The sequence below is a fragment of the Spermophilus citellus genome, assembly GCF_964194105.1.
Source record: "Spermophilus citellus genome assembly, chromosome: 18".
Lineage (NCBI taxonomy): Eukaryota > Metazoa > Chordata > Mammalia > Rodentia > Sciuridae > Spermophilus > Spermophilus citellus.
In genome coordinates this window covers 4,050,627-4,070,938 of record NC_138200.1, presented here as the reverse complement: position 1 = coordinate 4,070,938, position 20,312 = coordinate 4,050,627, and the positions used below count along the sequence as shown (strand labels likewise).

The window sequence follows — 20,312 nt, the reverse complement described above, 5'->3', positions numbered from 1 at the left end:
AGGTGTGAAACGTGCTGCCTTAAGCTTGCAAGTTGGTGGCTATCAGTGTATCGAATTGTCTTGGAAGCCAATGACATGACAATTTTCCTAGGCATTGTATGATGGGGTATGAGGGTCTCTGCATTCCCTTTGTGTAAAGCAGGGTAGGTTTAGTAAGCAGACTTGCTCCCTGGGAATGACAGAATCCTCAGTGCCTCTGTGTGCGGGAGAATCCAGGGATGTGGGGAATTCAGGGTCTCATTTTCTCTCCTCTAGGGAAACAGAATCCCTTGGGCAGGATCAGCACCAATGGATCCCAACACCCTCTCCATGGAACAGGGGAGGCAGTTCTTAAAGCAGTGTGGGATCCCACAAAGAGACGTAAGTGTGCGAGTCCTTGGGGCTAGTGAGAGGCTGGGGAAGGGGTGGAGTCAAAGAGAGAGTCCATTCTGAGGCAGGCTCTCTGCCTGGGCTGGGAGTGGGTGTTCATGGTTAAAAAACTTCAAACACCTGGGTGCTGGCCAGTTAAAATATGCAGGCACCATCAGGATGGACGAAGGTGCATGCAACTGCTGTGGGAATGCCAACCTTGTCCTTGTTCTCTCAGGTGGTGCCCTTTGCTGCCATGTAAAGGTCATGAGCCACCTCGTGGTGGGCTGTGGACTAAAGAGACTTTAATTGATTACACATCATTAGAACTAAAGGAATCAGGAGCTCACTCATCTCTTTATCCCAAGACCTCTTCCTACCCAGAGAACTTGAACTGTATCTTGATTCTCTTCATCAGATTGATGTATTGAAAGAGAAATGGATGATTGTCGCCTCTGTGGAGGTTCTGCTGAGATTCCCTCTGAGGCCAGGAGAGGACCCAGCAGCCCGCTGTGTCACCAGTGGAAAATATCAGCCTTTGGTGGACAGGCCCCGCATGACCTCACATAGAGGAGGAGAGCATAAGAAAGGGTAGGTCCAGCGTCAGGAGCTCTGTGGGAACTGCCGGGGCATGCCCAGGTGTGGACAGCAGATTTCTGCCTGAACTCTCTTGGGGGTGTCTGCCCTGCATGTTGCTAACTCTAACACAGCTTACATTTGAGTCGCCTAGGGGTAAGTTTGCACCTGTTGTTGGCTTGCTCAGGTACCCTGAGTTTGCTTGTCCTGGTGTGGCTTTGTGCCATCTTCCCTGTGTACCCTGCCGTGTGCTTATGGGGTCTCTGTGAAACATCCCAAAGTGCTCATGAGCTTACATATGAGAGCTCTGAAATGCTTTGTCATTGCATCTGGTTGGTTTTCTGATTAAGAAATTATTTTGTAAAACCAGTGGGTTTTCTGGCCAGATGAAGTTTTGCAGGCCTATAATTCCAGTGGCTTGTGAGGCTGAGGCAGGAGGATGTCAAATTCAAACCCAGCCTCAGCAAAAGCAAGGCACTAAGTAACTCAATGAGACCCTGTCTCTAAATCAAACACAAAATAGGCTTGGCGGTGTGGCTCAGTGGTCGAGTGACTCTGAGTTCATCCCCAGTACTAAAAAATAAACAAATAAACAAGGAAATAAACAACAAAAGAAAAATAAAACAAAACAAATAAAATAAATAAAAACAAAAATAACACTGTTGGGTTTTCTGATTTTCTGCATATAATTTGGAAAACCCAGTAGTTATTGGCTTCCTGTCTACTGGCTGTGATAAATATTGTTTGAGGCTTTCATCCTGTAGTGAGAGCCTGGCAGAAACTCAGAGCCTAGAATACTTTCCTGCCAAGGGTGCACATGGCATTTTGCCCTCTGTAAGTCAGTGGGCTTCTCTCAGGCAGTGTCTCCTTTAGGGAGCTGGTCGATGCTGGCAGAGTGTCACAGAATGGGACATTAATCCTGAGAATACCAGATTGTGGTGGGTGTGACTTGGTGTCAGTTAGTCCTCCCATCTGGAGTTGGGTGTAGGCTGGACATTTTTCTTGTGTTTGTATAATTTTTAAAAATTCTTTTATCATCACCAGGAAATCTAACAATCAATTAATGAGCAAGACTGAGCAGAAGCCCAGGGCTGTGACACAAGTGTCAGGTGTTTACACGCATCTTCCACCTCAAGGAGCTGCTAAAGATAAGAACCTGAAGAAGCGACAGAGGGGATCAGATGGGCACTGGGCTCCTGCACCAGAGGAGGAGGACACTGTGGTAAGTGTAGGGTTGGAACTTAGGAGAAGAGGGTTCTGCATGGACCCCAGAGCGCGGGTCTCCAGAGGGCCCTGTGTCTGTGACGACTGCTCTGTCATATCTCAGGGACCTGGTTTGTGCTGTCTTCATCTGGCAATTTGGCCATTCAGAGCCCCTGAGGAACCACCCCATTCCCTGTTTGGTGGCACCTCCAGCCTGGTGTCTGTGCAATACCAAACTCTGATTTCTTGGCCTCATCCTTAGACACAAAAGTCCTTCCTTCTTGGGTGCCTGACAGGTTCTGGGTAAGACCATGATATCTTGAGTTTCCTGCAACTGTAGGCCATGCATCTAGGTTCCAAACACCCGTCCCTGTCCTGACCTCTGAAGGCTGCCTGTGGCTGCTTCCAACTCACTAGCAGGCGGTCTCTCCTCCACAGGCAACGTGCAAGGACGTCGGAGCCTCTGGGCACACCTCCCACAACCACAGGTGCCCGGGGAAGTGCTGTGCTCAAGCCCTTTCCTTGCAGCCCTTGGACTCAAATAAGGACAAGGAAAACCTGAAGCCAAGGAAGCCCCAGCCCCTGAGAGGCCAGGATGATTTAGTCAGGAGAGAGAAGGATCCAGGGCAAAGGTGAGGATGCTGCAGAATCAGAATGGCCTTTGCACCCTCAGTATCTCCCCCTCCCTCTTCTGTGCATCCATCTGTGAGCACAGACAGGGACATGCCAGAGGGACAGGCCAGGGCTGCACATCTTGGGGCCACACCCAGAGCACACTGTGGGGCTGAGAAGCCCTGGTGTGTGGGGACTTGGAATGCTGCTCAGAGCAGGCAGAGCCGCAGTGGAGTTCAGAAGTTCAGGGGAGAGGGGGATTCCTGGAAGTGGGGGCTGCTTCTGGGATAAGGGAAGGTGCAACATCAGATAAGAAGTGCACAGGGGCTGTCCTGCCTCCCTCGTCCCCACACTAGGGCTGGGACCGAGCTCTGGAATTGCCTTTGGCTCCCCATCCTTGGTGTGGACAGGAGGTCAGGCATGTCAGATGAGGTTCTCGGATCTGTTCTGCAGGCAGCAGGAGCAGCAGAGGAAGGCTCTGCCCCAGAGACTTCCCAAGAGGTCCTCAGAGGAGATGGCGAGGATCCGGAGGGCAACTGCAGGATCTCCTGTCCCCATGCGGGTGAGTCTGGTCTCACAACCCAGTGCCCTGAGTGGCTCTCTTCTATGCCCCTAGTAGGATTACGTTGCAACTGAGGCTGGCCTGCAGGACATCCTGCATATGCCGACTCCTTCCTTCCTTCCTTCCTTCCTTCTTCCTCCCTCCCTTCCTCCCTCATTTCCTCCCCTGCTCCTTCTTTTTCTTTTCCCTTGTCCTCCTTGTTCTCCTTTCCTCCACCTTCCTCTCATTCCTTGCCTCTTCATTCATTTTTTTCAGGACCAGGGACTGAACCCAGGTGTGTCTAATTACTGGGCCACATCCCCAGATCTTTTTATTTATTTATTTGAGTCAGAGTCTTGCTAAGTTGCTTGGGGCCTTGCTAAATTGCTGACTCTGTCTTTAACTTGGGATCCTCCTGCCTCAGCCTCCCCATCCACTGGGGTACAGGTGTGCACCACTGTACCTAACTTTATATTGATTTATTTGGATATTTTATACTATTTTTTCCAAGATGACTCCCAATGAAAGGGGAAAAATTTTGTGCACCTGATGTTTTTGTACACAACCCTGTTATGTATATCTACAGGCATTTCCTACACTTTTGATAAAACTCCCAAATCTCCCTTCAAAAGAGTGTTTTCCATTATACTCTCCATATTGTGGAGAAAAAGGCTTGTTTTCTTGATCTTAAAAACAGAATATGTGATGAAACTTAATTGATAGTCAAAAGAGTAATATCTGATGGGGAAGAAATCAAATGGTTAGGCCATAAAACCAAACCAAATCCAAACAGAAAAACAGCCCAGATTAGTATTGGGCTTTTTAAATCCCTGATTTAGATGAAACCCTAATGTCCCTGTTGTCTTATTTATTCTACTGGTGGCCATTTTCCTTCTTCCTAAACTGCTAGCTATTTTCACATAGTTTCTGTTAAATGCTGGGGAAAACGGTGGCACTTTCCATAGGGAGATAATTTTGAATGCCGAGGTGTCGGATTTGAGCTTTCCTGTCCCACAGAAACCTTGCAGGCCGCTGCCTGTCCTAGCACCTAAGAGGAGACATGCCCCGGACCCCATTCTCAGAGGCCCTCCGGCTGGGAAGACAGCTGACCTGAGATCATTAGGCCCTGCGTGGTCTCACAAAGAGAATCCCCAGCTGAGCAGCAGTGGAGCAGCCCAGGGACGTGAGGTGGGTGTCCCTGTCTGCCCCCGACCTGCTGTCAGCTCCACGCCCACAGCTACAGGGTCCGCTCTTTGCCCCATGATGTTGCTCAGCCTGACCCTGGTCCTGTCTTTGACCTCTAGGCCCACAGCAAACATCCTGCGGGGGATTCACAGTCGAGTTCCAGGCCCGTGAACAGTGTGGTCAGAAGCAAACCCAAGAAACTGAAGTCCTTCCAGAGTCTCCAGGTGGTTCCTCCAGCCACCCCACGTACAAGTGGATGGGCACCCAAACCAGCACCCAAGGCGACCACTCAGGCTCCAAGCTGGAAGCCCACTGTGGACCTGCAGCCTCTGCTCTTCTCACCTGGCCTGAGCCCAGTACACGGTGGTACTGTCTTCCTGCCTCTAACGTCCAGCTCCACTCAGGGGAAACCCAGGGACAGTGGCTCCATGAGAAGGCACAAGGGTCAGCCCAGCCCCAGGCTCAGCCTGGCTCCCACAGGCATTCCTTCTGTGAAGTCCCCTCTGGCTGCCCCCCGCCCTCGTGTCTGCAAGGAGTCTGAGGACCTGGCTCCCTGCGTCCCAAGGAGTGTCCTCTATGAGGACCTTCTGGTGTCTTCCTCCTCTGAGGACAGTGACTAGGAGGGAGACCCCTACATGTTGGAGAAGACTCTGTTCCCAGCCTCCAAGGAACTGGAAGTGCCTGAAAGGTGGAGGAGGGTTAAGAGGCTGGGAACAGCCCTGTGCCACAAATGGCACTTCCCAGGCTGTCATGTGTGTACCCAGAGTGGACCTGAGATCACCTGGGGATCAGTGGATGACTGCCGATCATTTGGCCAGTTGGAGCCCATTTATATGGGGCTCATGAGAATTTCCTGAAATCCTTTGAAAATTAGACAAACTAGGATGAAACCCTGAGTGAACCCAAGGAATGATGTCACAACATCATGTCAATAGAAAGTTATGAGATTCATCTGTGCATGCACCCACCTGGCTGAGCTCAGAGACACTGCGCCCCAGGCCTGTCATTGCGTGGGGGAGAGTGTGTGTCTTTTCAACAGTGGCATCTGGAGTCTTCACCTTCTGACTCTGACTGAGTGCCTCAGCTGGGAACTCTCACTGCCTTCAGCACATGGGGAAGATGCTCTTCTTTCTTGGGGATTTTTGTTTTGTAGGTGAATTCATTGAAAGATTGGAACTGTTCAGCTCTGTGCCCAATGAATGGATCCCGAGTCCTGAAGAGGGCCATGGCTCACTAGCGCTTATGAAGCTTGTTTTGCACTGAATTCTATGAGATAGGCCTGGCATCCGAGCTCATTTAGGAAGTGCAGATGGCGATCCCTCTCCCTGTTGAGCGATTGAAGTATGTAACCTGCTTAGATAATGAGTGGCACAGGGTAAATAATAGTGTGTCACTGTGATTATCATACTTGTTGAATTTAAATTAGTATCTTACTTATGAGGGAATTTTCCCTTTGGCTTGGTCCCTGTTGTCATTAAATGTCACTCTAAAATTGTGTTGGGTTGACTTCTCTCAATATTTGTCCATTTTATGAACTAGGACATGCTGATATTTCCTCATCACTTCAAAATCATTTCCTTTTTTTTTAGACTGACAAATAAACCAATTGTGTTTTTGGCAACTTGTAAAAGAATATGTAGTATTTTTTTTAAAATGCATCAAAATTGTTTCCTTTTCAGGTCTCATAACCATGAATACTTTAAACTTGTCCTGAGTATGAGCATTTGTGATACCTACACAAATTGTGGTTTGTGAGGGAAAGTCTAGCATGTGGTGGGCAATTCAGGCCTGGACTTGGCTGTCTGCATTCAATTGAAGGAAGGAAGAGCTGTGGCCAGAGCATATTGAAAACTTTCTATCACTTTCCCCATGAGGCTCATGGACTCCCTCAATTTTATCCCGGATTTTTGAGGGTGCATAGACCCCATTTTAAAATCCCCTGGACCAGCTGGGCTTGCTTTCCTGTAAATGTTATCTTTTCTTTGTAATTAACATGCAATAGCTGGATATGAAGATGGGTCACTCCTATATGTTTTAATCACCCAATTTCTTTACTTGAGTAAAGAGGACCTTGGTATATATGCCACACACCTGATCCCTCCAGCATAAGCAGCTGGTGCTCTGAGTCAGTATCTGCATTTTAATACCCATCCAGGTGTTTCAGGTGGCGTAAAGGTGTGAGTAGGAGGCAAATAGCCTGGTTCCTCTTGTGGCTGTATCCCAGTCCACCTCATGAGCTGTAATAACTGCTCAGGACTGGGTCCCCACACAAGATACTGCTTTCCTCAATCTGGCAGGGAGTCTTGCTCTAAAACTCCTGGTCCTGGTGCATTAGAACTGGACCCTGGAGCTGTGAGACTCAAGAGGGTAGCAGGCAGACCCAAATTGGCCCAGAGTCACATTCTCTGGGACTTGCTGACACAAGAGAGGGAGGGAGAATAAGAGGACCCTGCATGAGGGTCACAATGAGGGTGCACATAATGGTCAGCACCAAGGTGACTTCATCCTCACCGACTGTACCTGGTTTATCCCCAGCTGGCATCAAAGTCCTTGGGCACATTCCTGGCCCCCAGGGTGCCCAAGTTCAATCTGAGAACTACACAAACCACTCTACTGCTTTTGTTCATGGGAAACCATGGGCAAAACAGACGGGGGTTTCTCTGGGCACATGGTGGTGTGACCCTAGATAGCTGCTGTCAGGTCATGCTAAATCCACCTGGACCAGGACTGTTCACCTCCTCCCCTAGATAATTCTATCCTGCAGTGAAGGTTAAGAAACCTGGGGGAGGAAAGCAGAGGTGGTGCTCTGCTACCCTCCCTTCTCCTTTCTTGGTTTGAAGGAAACAGTCCTGAATCAATAAAAGGCAGAGGGGATTCTCGAGGGTGGGATTTCAGTGGCAGGACCAAAGCCCAAGTCCTCTTTCTGCCTTGGGGACTTTGTTGTCTTTCTAGGACTTTGTCCTAAAAAGTGAGAAGATTTGAGAATCTAGGCTGCCTCTGTTGGGTGGTCCAAAACCAATGAACAGAAAGTGGTCAATAAAGAAACAGGTAGAACTGCTCAAGTGGGCTTCCACCAGCGATGTCCAAATACACCACACATGAGAGCCATTTCTTCAACTCTGGGCTGCCTACGTTGATGTCAAGGTTTTCCCTGACCCAGAAGCAACAGTCCAGGGACACCCACTGGGGAATGTAGAAGGACCACAGGGCAGAGCCTCAGCATTGCAGGGCATCAGGGAATCCTCTCAGCCCATGTACCCAGCCTGGTATGGCAGGTTGGAGTATCCGTGGAGCATATGGAATCATGAGCTTCCAAACACCATGAGGCTATGGTAATGGGAAGTTCAGAATCCCGGTCTTCTGCATTAGGCCAGATCCAGGAATCTGTGATGCTAATTATTTCCAGGGTGTTTGGAGGTAATCAAGAAGCAAATCTTATGGAACCTCATAAAGGAACCTTGAATGGGAGTTCCATTCAGTGTGAGTTTTGTGAGTGTGTGTGTATCAGGGAGTTTCACCATCCTGCAGTCCTCTCCCTATCTGTGTGCAGCTGGTCGATGGGACAAATTCAGGAGTGAATAAGTTTGTAACTGGATATTCGTCCCCTTCTCTATATTTTAAATATCTGTGAGTATGTGAATAGCATGGAAAACATACATGTATGTCTCATTTGTTTCTGAACCATGAGCAAACATTCAATTTATTTAAACCAAAGGACTTCAAAGTGCAGCACAGTTTACAGCAGTGATTCAGGGTGAAGAAGGTCCCAAGCATGATTCCAAAGTCCCCAGCTGTTCAGGGAGCTTCTGCCTCGCTTGATCAGGAAGCTCAGCAGCCCCTTTGTCAGCTCCAGAATCTCACCTCTTCTGGTATTTTCTCATCTGGAAGGCACAATCCACAGAGTTTCTTCCACAACATTCTCTGAAGGACAGCCTTTCTCTGCCAGGATTCCTGTCAGTGCAGTGAACACCATCCACTCTGCTCCTCCCTGAAGGGCCACGGAGAAGTTTCACTCACCATGTAGCTCAGGGTGGACCAGAGTTCTCTTCCAGGGGACCAGGTGGCCAGAGGCTAAATTTCAGCCAGAGCCTCTCTGCAAGGAGATCTGGGTCATGAGGAGGTTCCTTTTCCCGTACCTGACCTTGGAGGCCGGCAGTTGCAATGGGGACTGCATGGCACAGTCACATCTCCTTACATTCTTCCTCTGCAAATGGCAGTGTGGGGACAGAGTCACCGTTTTGCAAGTCGCACTGAAGGACATCAGCAGTTGCCAGGACGTGGGGTACGGTCTAGGACCTCATCTCTGCTCCCTAGCTTAGCTCCTGCTTCAGAAGGCTTGCTTGTTCTGTGCAGCTGTGGGAATGCATGGATTCTATGGCCCAATTGGTGTGAGTTCTGTGAGTGTGTGTATCATGGTGTTTCATCTTCCCCTAATGTGATCCCTACCCAGACTCCTGGAACACCTCCTTTTTACAGACTTTGTCTCTGATGGAGATAGAGAATATTCACAGGGGTCTGGTGGCTGTTGGTCTGTGGGTCTGTTTGATGTCCCAGTGGTCAGTACTGTATGTGTGAGATGGAGCCAGACCCTGAACTGTGTTTCTGTCAGTTTCTGTTACCTTCCCCAGGCTACAATATCTTTTTAAGTAGCATTAATGAAAATACAAGACTGAGGAATGGAACATGTTTGTGAAAGCTTTTTATCAGTTGCTAATGACCTAAAGAACAATTATGTATTTGTATTTATTATCTTCAAAGCAATGGGTTTGGTGAAGGTCTTACTTGGAAACCGCTGATTTTTTTTTTCCAGAATTCATTTCCCATCAATTTGGACATTTGGGTTGATCTGCAAGATTTTCAGCAAAATATCTTGATGAATGTGGATCATTATCCCTTCCAGCAGGGTAGGAAATCCCAGTGGGACAATGCTCACAGAAAGAGAGAAACATGTTTTTTTACATAAAGCAATGCTGGGACCAGAGGGTTTAACAAGCCGTTTCTTTAATTCATTCAGTATCAGATAAGTTGATGTACTTCCTCAGTTGAAGAGTACTTCATGGTTACCACAGTCCTCTATGTTACCTTTGAGTAGCAAGTTTTGGTTGCATTTGTAAATAAAGAAAATATAAAATATGAGTTCTAATGAATCCTTTTGTTTTTCCCCACAAACTTATCCAATGTTTGACCCAGATCTGAGATAGGAATTTGGGAATAAATGGAAAGTTACTGAATTAGCAAGGTAGTGTGCTTAAACAATTGAAATGCAAGAAAAACACCCATGAACCATTGCAACTCCTGAATGATATGCCCTTGGCTGATCCCTTCCAAAATGGGGGGAAGCCCAGGAAAGACTTGCTCCCTAGCCCCTCCTCCAGGCAGCCCCTCACTGCTGCCCTTCCATCCACATGAAAACCACAGCTGACATTGTGCTTCTCACTGTCAAGATAGCTCACCTTCTCTCTTGAAAGTGCATCCACTTCCTGAATAAACCTCCCTCCCTTTGTGTGGCAGGGCCTGAAAGTCCCCATCACATATGCCAAGAACACTGCTGGTCCTGGGTGGAACCCCCTCCCCTCCAGGACCTCCTTGAACCCTTCCTCAGACATCTCTCTTCTCCAGGGATAGGTCAAGCATGTTCTAGATGAGCCTTTTGTAAAGGGAATAATAGCTGATCTATATTTTGATTTCCTCTAGATAATGGTCCTGGCAGTGTAGAATGTGCTCTAACATGAGTAATATATACTGAAATAGTTCTCCTGTAACAATAATCTTTGTGTAAAAGCAAATAGTTTTTCAATAACAGTCTTTGGATTAATAGGAAGGCTAACTGAAGGTAAATGTGTGAACACCAAAACTGCATACTGAGAGTCAGAAACAATATTAAGAGGAACATTTGAAAAATCTAATAAAGCTAAGGTAATAGCCCATAATTCAGCAGGTTGAACAGAGGAAAACTCATGAGGATATACTTTAGAAGCTATAGGAGTCCAATATCCTGCTGAAGTTTTGTTAGCATCAGGAAAAACAGTAATACCGGAAAGAGGAATTGAAGAAATAGGGTTTACTAATATCATAGAATGTTTTCTAAAAAAATCAAATAATTTAGATTTAGGATATTGAGTAGTTAAAGCTCCAGAATAACCAGCTAGAGCAATTTGCCAATTATCATTTAATTGTAAATTGTAAGAAATTTGTTGCTGAGTTATTTGAGTAATAATTTGATTTGGCTCTCTGCCACTCAATTGTAACAATCTAGATCTACCTTTAATTATTAAAAAGGCTAGTTTATCCATATATGTAGTTAATCATTTATTATACTTATTAGGTAAAAAAAAATCCACTCTATTATATGATCATTTTGAGTTAGTACTCCAGACGGGGAGTGAGGAGTATGGAAGAGAATTAGTTGTACAGATTTTTCTAATTCTATATAAGACAAATATCCTTCATTTAAATGTTGTTCAACTAAAGTTAACTCTTGTAATGCTTGTTTAGTTAAAGTTCTAGGATTATTTAGTTCAGAATTACCTTCTAAAGTAGCAACTAAATGCTGCAATTGATAAGTAGGGATTCCTATAGTTGAACGAATCCAATTGATATCTCCCAGTAATTTTTGAAAATCAGTAAGAGTCTTTAAATTATCTTTTCTTATTTGAACCTTTTGAGGCTTAATTTTTTTATTTATCTAAAACAAATCCTAAATATGAATAAGGAAAATTAATTTTCACTTTCTCTGGAGCTATTTGTAATCCAAATTTAGATAAAGCTTTTAGACCTGCTTTATAAAAACGTTCACGTTCAATGTTAGTAGGGGCTGCTAATAAAAGATCATCCATATAATGATATAAAATATAGTGAGGGAATTGTTGTCTAGCTGGTTCTAAGGCTCTGGAAACAAATTCCTCACATAATGTAGGACTATTGAAAGGGTAAAGTTTCTATGCTGCAAATCCTGAGTTAAAATGTAAAGGACTAGGTATTGTAAAGTTTCTGAACTGCACACAGAACCTGAAATTCCTGAGGCAGTTAAGACAATGCCCGGTACTGACCATTTAGTTGTTAAATAACCTGGACCCTTTGCAGTTTGGCACGTAGGCATTCAGGGCCCAAACCAATCAGTTTGAATGTATCCCCTCCTTAGGACTGACCTATCACTCCCGCCCGACCTGTTCCCGCCAATGAATGTACTAATCATGTTTGAGAATTGTTTGATTTTCCTGCAGTGTACGTTGATTTGTTAAAGGAGACTGTGATGTATGTAAAGTCCCTGCCCTCCCTAAAAAAGTGTACTTAAGCACTGCTCAACCCCTGCTCGGGGCTCTTGGCCGTTCTCCCTTCTCGAGTGGGCATGGAGCCCCAGTGCGCTGGATCTGCAATAAACCTCTTTTGCTGTTGCATGAGTTGGTCTCTTGGTGGTCTCTTCCTCCAACGTTAGCCAGACCCTTACACTATTAATCATGCCTTGAGGTAACACAGTCCATTGATAACGTTTATCAGGTTGATGATTATTATATTCAGGTACTATAAAAGCAAATTTTTCCTTATCCTTAGGTTGGAGAAGTATTGTAAAAAAACAATCTTTTAAATCAATAACAGAAATTGACCATTTATTTGGAATCATAGCAGGAGAGGGAAAGTCCTAATTGTAATCTTCCCACAGGTTTAGTACATTTATTAATTTCCCTTAAATCTGTCAATAAACGCCATTTTCCAGACTTTTTCTTAACAACAAATACAGGGGAATTCCAAGGTGATGTGAAATATTCAATATGTCCCGCCTGTAATTGTTCAGTAACTAATTGTTTTAATGCCTCGAGCTTTTCTTTTTTTAAAGGTCATTGCTCAATCCATTTAGGAGTACTGGTTAGCCAGGTTAATGGCATAGCTCCAGGGGACTGAACAGTGGCTACAAGTTTTTTGAAGGAATATTAATGTGTGCTCCAAGCTGAGATAAAATATCATGGCTCCAAATATTAATTGGAACATTGATTATGTAAAAGACTGTTAAAAATCCAATATTTTCTAAGGTATGACATGATAAAGGGCCAGAACTGACCCACACATCCGTTATTGCCCCTAATCCATTTAATGTTATTTGATATTTTTGTATAGGCCATTCTTGTGGCCATTGTCTTATAGTGTTATGCTCGAATTTGGGACCCGCAAAGAACACCAGAGACCCAAGATCAATGTAAGCAGCCAAGAGGTGTTTATTGCGAGCTAGCTCGATCCTCCACACACACACACACAGCAACTGGTGACCCTGAGAGGCCCCAAGCCCAGGGTTTGCAGCATTTTTATACATTTTTTGGAGAGGGCAGGGACTTCACATACATCATAGCAAATCATCACACACCTCGGGAAAATCAAATAACAACTCTAAAACATGATTAGCTCGTTCACTGGCGGGAACAAGTTGGGTAAGGGTGATTGGTCAGTACAAAAGGGGTATTCGTTTGAACTGATTGGTTTAAGCCAAGAGGGGTGTACGTGCTGAACTACATGGTTTCCCAACATGTTATCAACCACCATAAACTACTGGGAGGGTCACCTGGAATTCCAGGTATTTCCCTGTCTCATGCTGATTGGTGGCTGCTAGGGGGTTGCTATGGATCTCCACCTAGCCTGACTGAGTCAGGGACACCTGAGGGAAGCAGATGTGTCCTGTTATTTGTAGATAAACAACTTAGCAGGGTGGGAATGTGCCTAGGAGGGCTCTGTGGAATTTTCCAAGGACAAAGGCCATGTCCCTTCCTTGGACAGGCTTTGCTCTGAGATAGAGGCTGGTTTTTCAATAGAGATAACTGAGACATCAGCTCCAGTATCTATTAACCCTTCAAAATATTTTCCTTGAATAATTAGAGTTAAAGGGGGTCTCTGATCAGTAATTAAGGTGTAAGGGTCTGGCGGAGTGTCGGAGAAAGAGACCACACAAGAGACTGGCTCCATGCAATTGGCAAAAGGGGATTTATTAATTCAGCATGCTGAGGTTCCAGGCTCACTCAGGAAGATAGAGCAGCCCAGAGCCCAGAGCAGAGGTCAAGCAGAGCTTAAGTACACCTTTTGGAGAGGGCGGGGGGCTTTGCATACACCAGAACAAATCATCATGAGGCAAGGGAAAATTGAACAACAACTCTGAGACAGGATTAGTACATTCATTGGCGGGAACAGGCTGGGCAGGGGTGATTGGTCACTCCTAAACAGGGTACACATTTAAACTGATTGGTTTTGTGGCCTGGAAGCTTACATGCTGAGCTACTTGGAGCCCTTAGCTATTAAACAACCAGGGGACCAGGAGAAATATTTACTGGGCAGTTCAGGTATTGTCCTAACAGCTACAGGGATTACAGGTTCCGGGGGTAGCAGAGGAAATTTAGCAATACCTGGTCTTTTACTCTTTAGCCCAGGCCTTGCAATTTAGAGACTTTACAATGCCCAGTCTTTTACACTTTAACTCAGGCTTTTGCAGCTTAGAATCAGCTTAGAAATTTTACCTTTACAAAGGTTTCCCAAAATATATGTTTTCTGTATTATTAAATCCTCCAGTCCTTGATTGATTTTGAGAAGGAAATTGAAAAAAAGTTAACAGCAAAATCTGCGCTGTTTGTTTTCCACTGATCAAAGAAAGGATTTGAGTAGAATATGCCATGATGAAAATTTCATCTGTAAAATCAGGATCAACAATGCCAGGAATAACATGAATTCCTCTTAAGGTAGAAATACTACATCCAACAATTAATCCAAAACTCTTAGAGGGAAGAGGTCCAAAAACACCAGTCTTTATTTTGTAAATTCCACCTCCAGGAGATGTCAAGACATTTTCATTAATTGGTAAGTCAGCAGCAGCACTTTGTTGAGTAGCCGCATAAAGATTATCAATAGTTAACTTAGTACTATCCTGGGGTTGTTTGGTGGGTGACCCAACTTGGGAGTCACAGATGCCCGAAACAAATGAGAAATGATCCCCAGTATTGTTTATGGGCTCCAGGGATGACGGCCCATTGAGCAGTTTCCCGATGGGGGCAAAGGGTTTCCATCTTTATCTGTCTTAGAATAACATTCATTTGTCCAATGTTTGCCTCGTTTACATGGTCAGCAAACTTCAGTAGGTGTCCTTTTTGCACTGGGAGATATACTATTGTTACTATTACCTTTTTTCTTACAATCCTTTTTAAAATGACCTGCTTTACCACAGTTGAAACAGGTTCCTGATTTATTACGTTTAAGGGCTCCAGCCATGGCTGCAGCAAAAACAGAAGCTTGATGTTCAGTTCCTCCCACTCCAGCACAAGCTCTCACATATTCACTTAATGAGGCATTTTGCCCTTTTAATGGCCCCAAAATACGCTTCCATTCAGGATTTGCATTTTCAAATGCTAATGTTTCCAATAATACCTTTGCTATTTGATCTTGACTTACTGCCCTCATTACAGCAGTACACAGTCTAGCAAGAAAATCAGTATAAGGTTCACTAGCCCCTTGTACAGTTTTAGTAACTTGACCAGTGGGTATCACACGTCTCCAAGCTCTTAAGAAAACCTGTCGAACTTGTTGAAGATCTGGATCTGTATATTGAGCCTGCTCTCTAAAGGCACGGTAATTACCCTCCCCCATTAACTTATCCTACATAGGCCCCGGGGGATTTTGAGCCTCATTCTCTCGAGCTTCTTTTCCTGCCTCATCTTCCCACCAACTTCTCAATTGTAACCATTGAGATTCCTCCAAAACTGTTTTGGCTAATGCCAATCCAAAGGAATAAGTAATTTAGAACTTCCCAAATTTTCTAACATACCTAACACAAAAGGAGACTGACGGCCATATTGAGAGACTGCAGCATTTAAATCCTTAATAAATTTGTACTCCACTGAAGTATAGTGAACATAAATCATTTGGAGATTTTGAAGATTTTGTTGTCTAGTTATAGGAAACAAATGTGGTGGATCAACAAAACCACCAGGGGGAGCTGCAAGACCATCATCATCATGTATCATAGTAAGAGGAAATGAAAAAACGTTGTTGTTCTCTACCTACATCGACTCTATACTCTGTCATTGGAAAGAGAGAAGCATTAGAAGGAGTAGTAGGTTTAAGAGAGGACCTTTGCTTTTTTAATTTCATTTTTTCCACAAAGGCTTCCATAATTTCTTTCATACTAGAGTCACTATCTGAACTTTTTGAATCTTCCTCATCACCCAGATCTGATTTAGGAGAGTCATCTATAGTATTACAAATATCTTCCTTGCGCTCCGTTTTGTTAACCTTATTATCAGATTCTGATGTATGAACTTGACTTTCACAAAGAGAGCCCTTTTCATTATTGCTTTCTAATAATTGTAATGTCTGAGTAATAACGCTACAAAATGTCCAAATCTTCAAAGAAATAACATTTCCAGCCTGATGCTGCTTACGGAGCTCTTTCTGAACCAATTTCTATTCCCCTAAATTTAATTGGAACTTAGTTTGATACTGGAACCAGTGACAATGATATTCTATAATTTTAAATAACTCCTTGAGTCTCTTATGTTTTCACACCTATGGAATATAATAATCCTTGTAGTAACTCCATATATTGTTTCTTTAAGGACTGGGAGTTTCCCATGTTAGTTCTGAAAGTCCCCCTAAAGTCTCTTTCAATCTGGGGTGATACCTTTCGATATTTGTTAGTTCTGAAAGTCCCCCTAAAGTTTCTTTCAGCCTGGGGCGATACCTTTTGATATTTTGTTAATCCTGAAAGTCCCCCTTTCATTTTCTTAACCCAGGGTGCTTACCCTTTCAGTGCTGGATCCTGCCGACTACGCCAAATGTTGCAGTAATTCACTTGCAGGTCAGCATGGGAAAAGAAAGAAGAAGCAGAGCAAGCAAAGCAGCAGCAGAAAAAAAGTCCTTTGTTGTGTACAAGCAATCTTTTTATAGTATTGTGAACAAAGAAGGCAGCCTTCCAACATCAATGAATCAGGTCTTTCAGCTAATTAAATATAGCACACAGAAGTTTTACTTTCTAATCAGAAGTGACCTGCTTCTCATGGATAATCTACTCTTGGCCTGGAGTATGCTGAGCTCTGCTCTTTATTAAGAACAGATAATAAAATTTTTCTCAGCGCCCTCCTAGCCCACTTGGCAGAACATCCGTTTGCAGGCAAGTCCTCCCAAGGACAGCAGACACCTCGTTTTCAACCATGTCCGCTGTTACCTTATCTAAACCTTGAAGGAGCCTCTCATTTGCGAGCAGGCCCTCCCAAAGACAGCAGACACCCCGTTTTCAAGCATGTTCACTGTTGCCTTTCTATACCTTGACAGAATATCCCGTTTGCAGGCAAACTCCATCAAGAAGAGTAATAGTAACGCAGTCACATGTGATTCTCTACAGTCCTCAAGATTTATCCTCATTGCAGATGTTACAAAATTCACTCATCATTATGATTGAGTAGTCTTTATTGTTTGTGTACTGCAAAGTGCCTTCAATCAGTGTTCTGGGGACTTTGGGTTGCTTTCACCTATTGGCTTTCAAGAATAATGCTGTAGTGAATGTGTGTACGTAGACATCATTTTTTCACTGTGTCTGTGAGTGTTTTTCTGTGTTCTTCACTGTCTATAATTCTCTGCCTTTCTTCCAGCATGAAGTGGATTTGATTGCTACAGGGTTAATGCGTTGACTCTAGAAATGTGATGCCCCTAACATTGATTCTCTTTTGAACATTCTTGGACCTTTGTGCTCCTTTGAGACACCACATGATTTTTATATCACTTTCTCTATTTCTTCAAGAAATGATATTGGGGTTTTGATAATGATTGTTGGTGTCTTTAGAAAATATGAACAGCATTTAATATTGTGTTCCAGTCCTTCAATCAAAGTACACTTAGAATATGATATTTGATTTCCCTCCGTAATCATGGATCTTCTGATTTTACCTCTGCTATTTATTTTTAATTTGATTTTATTCAGAAAACGAAGTTAATACCTCTTAATTTTCAGTATTTTTGAAGACTGTTCATGCTCTAAGAAGGAACCTAGTATAGATCTGGTCCAGATCACCTCCATGAGCTGTAGACCCTTGAATGTTTGAGAAGATCATGAATTCTGCTGTCTTTTTGCAGTATTCTCAATATGCCTCAATTTATTATTTTATAGTGTGGTTCATGTCCTTGTTTCTTTATTTTATATTAATTTGTATTAATTATTGAAAGTGAGTAAGTGAAATATTTTTGTCAGAATGTGGTTATTTCTATTTATTTGAATTACTTTTGCCAATGTTTACCTCATACATTTTGCAATCCTGAGGTAAAGTGCATATAGACTTACAAGTCTTTCAGCTTTCTGGAGAATGGAAATTGTTGTCATCACAGTGAGTTTCTTTTTGCCTTTGGCAGGTTCTGTCTTTACATATTTTTTGCATAATATAAATGACTTCCAGGTTTTCATAGTTTCCCATGAGAGTAGCCCAGAACCCTTCCCCTGTCCCCAGGTATGGCTGCTTCCTGCCCCAGCTACTGAATAAGCAAGATTAAAAATATGGAGTGAGCAGGCTGTGCATGTTAACAGAGAAGAAAATGAAAAGAAAACGTCTCAGGATTTATTTGTAGTTCACTTCTTTTCTTTTGAAAAATGTCTAGTCAGACCATGGGACCATTTATTGAGTCAATTTAGTTTAATGTGAAGAGTTTTGTGTTCTTTATATATTCGGGAAATTAGTTCTGTATCACAAGAATAGCTAGCAATGACTTATTTTTCTCTGTGTTTTCATCACTCCATGGATTTTTTTCCTTTGCTATGTAGGAGCTCTCTCACTGCAATGGTTTATTCCTTTGGACAAATTTTGCTTTTGTTCCAGGGACATTCTTGTCCTATCTAGAAATCGTCTCTGTGTGAATAGTTTCATCACTTTCCTCCATGATTTCTTCTAAGGCCCTCAAATATTCTTGTCTTCCCTCCAGGTCTTGGACCTGCTTTTTCTCTTTCTTTCATTTATTCATTGCAGCACTTGGGATTGGACCCCGGGCTTCAAGCACATCAGACAAGCAGGCTCCTCAGAGCTCCCTCCCAGATCTCTGATTCATTTGCAGTTGACTTTTGTACAGAATGAGGGACGAGGACCTCGTTTCATGCCTCTAGACGGGATTATCCTGTGTTCCTAGAACCAGTTGATAGAAAGCTTTTCTGTGCTTCAAAGTTTGTTTTTCGAATCCCTGTTGGAAATCAACTGCCTGAAGATGTGTGGGTTTATTTTTGTATTTTCTGTCACATTGGGCTATGGTTTGTTTTTTGCCAATATTATTCTGAGTTTCAGAACTATTTCTTGTAGTTCTGTGAAGTGTGATGTGAGTCTTTTTAATGGAAATTTTATTGACTTTAGATTGTTTTGTTTAGTGTGACCATTTCAACAGTGTTTTCCAATCCATGAAGACAGGTGCCTTTCACCTTTTAAACACTTTTTTTTTTTCAATTTCTTTCTTCAATGTTTCCTAATTTTCACTCTAGAGGTCATTCAAAAAGTGAAGTATCATTTTTCCTTTTATTTTTCTTGATTAAAAATTTAAGTATTTCCCTGTCATTGAGAGATTAATATAAAATACTTGTAAATTATATAGAAATTCTAAACCTCATTATCAGTAAATTTCATGTAGTAAACACACAGAGAATTCTCCAAAACACACCTGCAGAATATTCCTTCCTTGGAAGTGTCAATGCACAAAGAATGAGCTAAAACAAAATGAACAAACTTTATAGTCTTTATTCGAACAAAATGTGATTTCTGACCAAAACAAAATCACTTTACAAAATAGGACTGTGAATCTAAAAAAAAAATTATATTAAAATTAATTTATATATTTCTAATTAACAAAAAAAATACAGGAAAATTTGAAAGTCAAACTAAATAATGCAAAATGTATTAAAATTTGTGAGACACAGATAAAGTATTTCTTTTTCTTTTTTATTAATGCATTGTAATTAGACATAATAGTTGGGTTCATTTTGATATAATCATACATTGCTCTTATGATGCTTATGAATGTGATTTTTTCTGACTACATTTTTGGTGTATATGAAAGCTATATATTTTAATATGTTAATTTTATGTATTACTTTATTAAATTTAAAATTTCTACAAGACTTCTATCAAATTTCAGCATGAAATTATATATATACTAGATAAAGAGAGAGTATTTTTTCAAGTGGAAGCTAAAGAGAAAAAAAGAAATAAAAAGAGAAATCTCAAAAAATTGAGGAACTGTGGAGAATAGATAGGGAATCAAGGCATATGAAATAAGGGTGGGAAGGGGAAGCACAGGGAAAATTGAAAATCAATCATGCAAGACACAATAAATGAAGAAATGATAATATTTAAGGAGACAGACATGCAAATCCCTTCGATATTGCTAACAAATGTATATTCAAATAAAACATCAGACACTGCACCTCAGAAATTTGTACAACTATTGTGCCAAACAAGAAAAAATTTTGAAGTCACTGAATATCACCTTTATTACTGCATCTTCATGTTCATATTTACTTTTTGTTCAATATATTTTATAAATTCAATGATAACATATTAAGTGTCATAAGAACAACAGGAGAATTAGTACCATGTTTAAGTGTATTGTACTGATTAAATCAGAACATTTAGATTTCAGTAGAGTGCACTGAAACATCCTGTGTTCACACAGTTTCTGCTCAGAAAATATTGCATTAATGAATGTATATGTGATGCTTTCCCCAAAAAAAACTTCCTGTGACAAAACTGCCAAACTGCCATATGCAGCATTTGGTGAAGCTTTCATCCCCCGCCCCCCCCCCCCAAAAAAAGTGGTATTTAGGATGGTGACTAGAGGTCTTCAATGGGAAACAGCA

The 20,312-nt window shown here is 42.6% G+C and overlaps 1 protein-coding gene across 1 annotated transcript; it reads left to right on the top strand.

The window, feature by feature from the left end:
* Positions 1–288: 288 nt before the first annotated feature.
* LOC308637325 (protein FAM90A27P-like) lies at positions 289–5,085 on the top strand (the record flags this gene model as incomplete). The annotated part of the gene is made up of 7 exons (XM_081273637.1): positions 289–360; positions 767–939; positions 1,969–2,146; positions 2,566–2,759; positions 3,193–3,301; positions 4,298–4,468; positions 4,585–5,085. The coding sequence occupies 7 exons, from the start codon at positions 289–291 to the stop codon at positions 5,083–5,085; spliced, it is 1,398 nt and encodes a 465-aa protein (XP_081129763.1).
* Between the last annotated feature and the right edge of the window lie 15,227 nt (positions 5,086–20,312).